The following is a 1,407-nucleotide window of genomic DNA, read 5'->3' as shown; positions in this document are numbered from 1 at the left end:
TCCTCCTCTCGTCCTCCTCTCCTCCTCCTCCTCCTCCTCCTCCTCCTCCTTCTCCTCCTCCTCTCCTCTCTTCGGGTGCTCGCCTCGCCGCGCACCCACGCGCACCGGGCCTTGCACTTTGACTGCCGTGCGGCTCCTGTCGTCTAGACGTGGAGTCGCGAGGGACTTGCCCGGCCCTCGCCCCACCACCTCGTGTGTGTGTGGAGAAGTGTACCCGGCCTCACCTCTCCAGGTGCTCGCCGCGCGGTACAACAAGATCCACTCTGCGACGGCGGCGGAGCTCCGGCCGTGGTGGCAGCGCGACGAGGCTGGCGCGTGGTGCTACACGCTGCAGAGGAAGACGCGCACCGCCGAGCAGTGGCGGGCGGCGCTTCTCGCCTCGCAGAGCCGGTGCGGCGAGCTCTCGCTAGTAGCTCACCCGCCGCCCCTTCCGGCGTCCGTCTATCTCTATTTCACCACCGGGTCGAAATAGGGCTAGAGGCCCTCAAGCCGTTTCGACGTCCGGTGGTGGATAGAGGTAGATTAGCTGTGAGTGCGGCCGGCAAGCCGGCCACGGAATGGGGAGCGTATACCACTATCATAGTCAGTCAGTCAGTCAGTGTCACACACCTCCTAGCATGGAGGACCGGCCCACACGCACACACACACGCTGCACACGATTGGCGCGGGGAGCCGACACGAGGCACACTGCCACCGGCTGCACCACTGTCATAGGTCGCGCATGAACGACCGCGTGTGCGGCATCAACGGGTGCACCATCGTCAACGTCACAGCCTCGCAGGGAGCGGCGACAGAGACGACGGCGGGGGTGCCTCAAACCCCTTCCCCCCCCTCGGGCTGTAGGTTGGCGGGAAGCAGCACCCTGGCCTCTGCCGCCCTCCGGACATCAGCGGCGCCAAGCGGCCGCGCGAGCCGGTGTCGCAGTTCTCGCCGACCGGGCTCGGCGCTTCGGGCGCCGGTGTGGGGGGAGATGGGGGGAGAGGGGGGGAGAGATGCGCCGAGGGGGGAGGATTTGCCTCAGTACGCCGAGGTAGGGGGGGGGCGGGGGAGGCGGGGGGAGATTTGGCGTGGAGGGACTCTGGGGAGATCTGGGGAGATCTGGGGAGATCCGGGGAGATCCGGGGAGATCCGGGGAGATTAGGGACGAGCCCCGACCCAGTGGCGTGTGCGTCAGAGTCTCTCGGGCTTGTCTTCAGGCGCGGCGCGGGGAGGAGGGCGCGGCCGCGGCCGTGGCTCTGGCCCGCGTCGGGGGCGGGGCGGGCAGAGGCGAGCCGACGCGGGGGAGGAGGTGGGCAGAGTAGCGAGTAGTAGTGCCGTAGTGTCAGTAGGCGCGTGACGCGCAGGAGCGCTGGTGCGTGCGTCCCTCTCGCCACACACTGCAGCCTCCATCAGCATGACAGCCCCTCC

General features: G+C 68.5%; 1 protein-coding gene across 1 annotated transcript in view; it reads left to right on the top strand.

The window, feature by feature from the left end:
• Window positions 1–472, top strand: part of EMIHUDRAFT_233903 (hypothetical protein) — a gene marked incomplete at both ends in the record, with an annotated part of 4,030 nt that extends 3,558 nt beyond the window's left edge. The window contains one exon of the mRNA XM_005781897.1: window positions 233–472. Within this exon, the coding sequence (XP_005781954.1) occupies window positions 233–472 (240 nt within the window). The remainder of the gene's footprint in view (window positions 1–232) is intronic.
• Window positions 473–1,407: the final 935 nt, after the last annotated feature.

The sequence above is a fragment of the Emiliania huxleyi genome (assembly GCF_000372725.1).
Source record: "Emiliania huxleyi CCMP1516 chromosome Unknown EMIHUscaffold_198, whole genome shotgun sequence".
Taxonomy (NCBI): Eukaryota; Haptophyta; order Isochrysidales; family Noelaerhabdaceae; genus Emiliania; species Emiliania huxleyi.
The sequence above is the reverse complement of the archived record's forward strand: the minus strand, read 5'-3'. Positions and strand labels throughout refer to the sequence as shown.